Source organism: Monopterus albus, unplaced genomic scaffold (genome assembly GCF_001952655.1).
Source record: "Monopterus albus unplaced genomic scaffold, M_albus_1.0 scaffold267.1, whole genome shotgun sequence".
Classification (NCBI taxonomy): Eukaryota; Metazoa; Chordata; class Actinopteri; order Synbranchiformes; family Synbranchidae; genus Monopterus; species Monopterus albus.
In genome coordinates this window covers 479,856-481,109 of record NW_018128147.1, presented here as the reverse complement: position 1 = coordinate 481,109, position 1,254 = coordinate 479,856, and the positions used below count along the sequence as shown (strand labels likewise).

The 1,254-nt window shown below is 41.1% G+C and overlaps 1 protein-coding gene across 10 annotated transcripts in view; it reads right to left on the bottom strand.

Annotated features, from left to right (window-relative positions):
* LOC109972718 (phosphatidylinositol-binding clathrin assembly protein-like) overlaps positions 1 to 1,254 on the bottom strand; it is a 99,407-nt gene that overhangs the window by 3,900 nt on the left and 94,253 nt on the right. For 9 of the 10 annotated variants that reach the window (XM_020621779.1, XM_020621785.1, XM_020621781.1 and 6 more), the window contains 2 exons: positions 958 to 1,017; positions 453 to 554 (listed from right to left, as the gene is read on the bottom strand). The exons of the other annotated variant lie outside the window; for it this stretch is intronic. In XM_020621779.1, coding sequence (XP_020477435.1) covers positions 453 to 554; positions 958 to 1,017 — 162 coding nt within the window. The remainder of the gene's footprint in view (positions 1 to 452; positions 555 to 957; positions 1,018 to 1,254) is intronic. 10 annotated transcript variants of the gene reach the window in all.

Below are 1,254 nucleotides of genomic sequence, written 5' to 3'. Positions count from 1 at the left end.
CCCAGACAGTAAAAATGTATTCATTAATCAGAAGCTGGCAGGAAATGTCATACTGTTCAGCAGACAACTTCACAGATTTAAGTTTGGATACCCACAAAAAAACACTCATCCTGTGGGGAGCACTTGAGTAGCTGTGGACAAAACAAGTGAAAAACAGCAGCCACAGAAATCAAATCTGCCAGCTCACCTGAATTCCAAACACAAATCCTTTCAACAACTGATTTTAATACAATCCCATAAAGAGATATCCTGATTTCTCCTGAAAATCCATACATACTCAAGTACAATGCTATACTCATTCAGGTTAGACCAAGTAGAAGTGAACCCTTAAGCTGAGATGACTTGTGTAAGAGTTGAACACATAGGTTGATCTGGTTCCAACAGGCTGGGTCACTAAGAGCAGATGTGGAAAAGTGGGAGACTTTATATCTGTAGATATTTAGTTACCATACCTGTGCACCTGGATTGGGGCCAAATGGGTTGGCTGGCCTCACCACTGGCTGGGTGTACATCACAGTAGGCTGTGCCATCAGCACGGAGCCCATGTGGGGAGGCTGATCAAAAAAAGACTGGATTAATTATTTTTAAAATAATAACTCATCTTCAATGGGATGCAATCTATTAAAGAGGTTACTCCACATTAATTAATACAAGATGAAACTCTCTTCCTGCTTGCAGAGTCTGTGTGTGCATGTATACTCGTATGTCCAACAGTGAGAGGACCAATTTGAGTTTTACACCATGCAGAGGGGACATTTTGGCTGGGGCTCTCTGACAACTTCAAATGCTCTTTCAGAGTTCAGACTTGGTTTTAGGGTTCAGATTTGACATTTAGCTGTGATGGTAGGGTTAATGTAAAGGACTACGGAATGCATTCTGTCAATGTGTCCTTACAAACATAGCTGTATAAAATGAGGAAATGAAATCCTGCAGAACATATAGTCCCAGCTGACTTACCATTGCATATGCCACCATGCCTGTCGGTGTGGTTGCAGGGAAGGCCATGACAGAGGGTGCCTGAGGTGACACAAAACAGGTTGATTCCTCCCACCGAGTCTGGAGTCAGCTATACCCAACCCATATTTAACAGCTTATTATTAGATTACCAAATCAGTGTCATAATACAGTGGGTACAGAAAGTATTCAAACCCCCTTAAATTTTTCACTCTTTGTTATATTGCAGCCATATGCTAAAATCATTTAAGTTCATTTTTTTCCTCATTAATGTACACACAGCACCCCATATTGACAGAA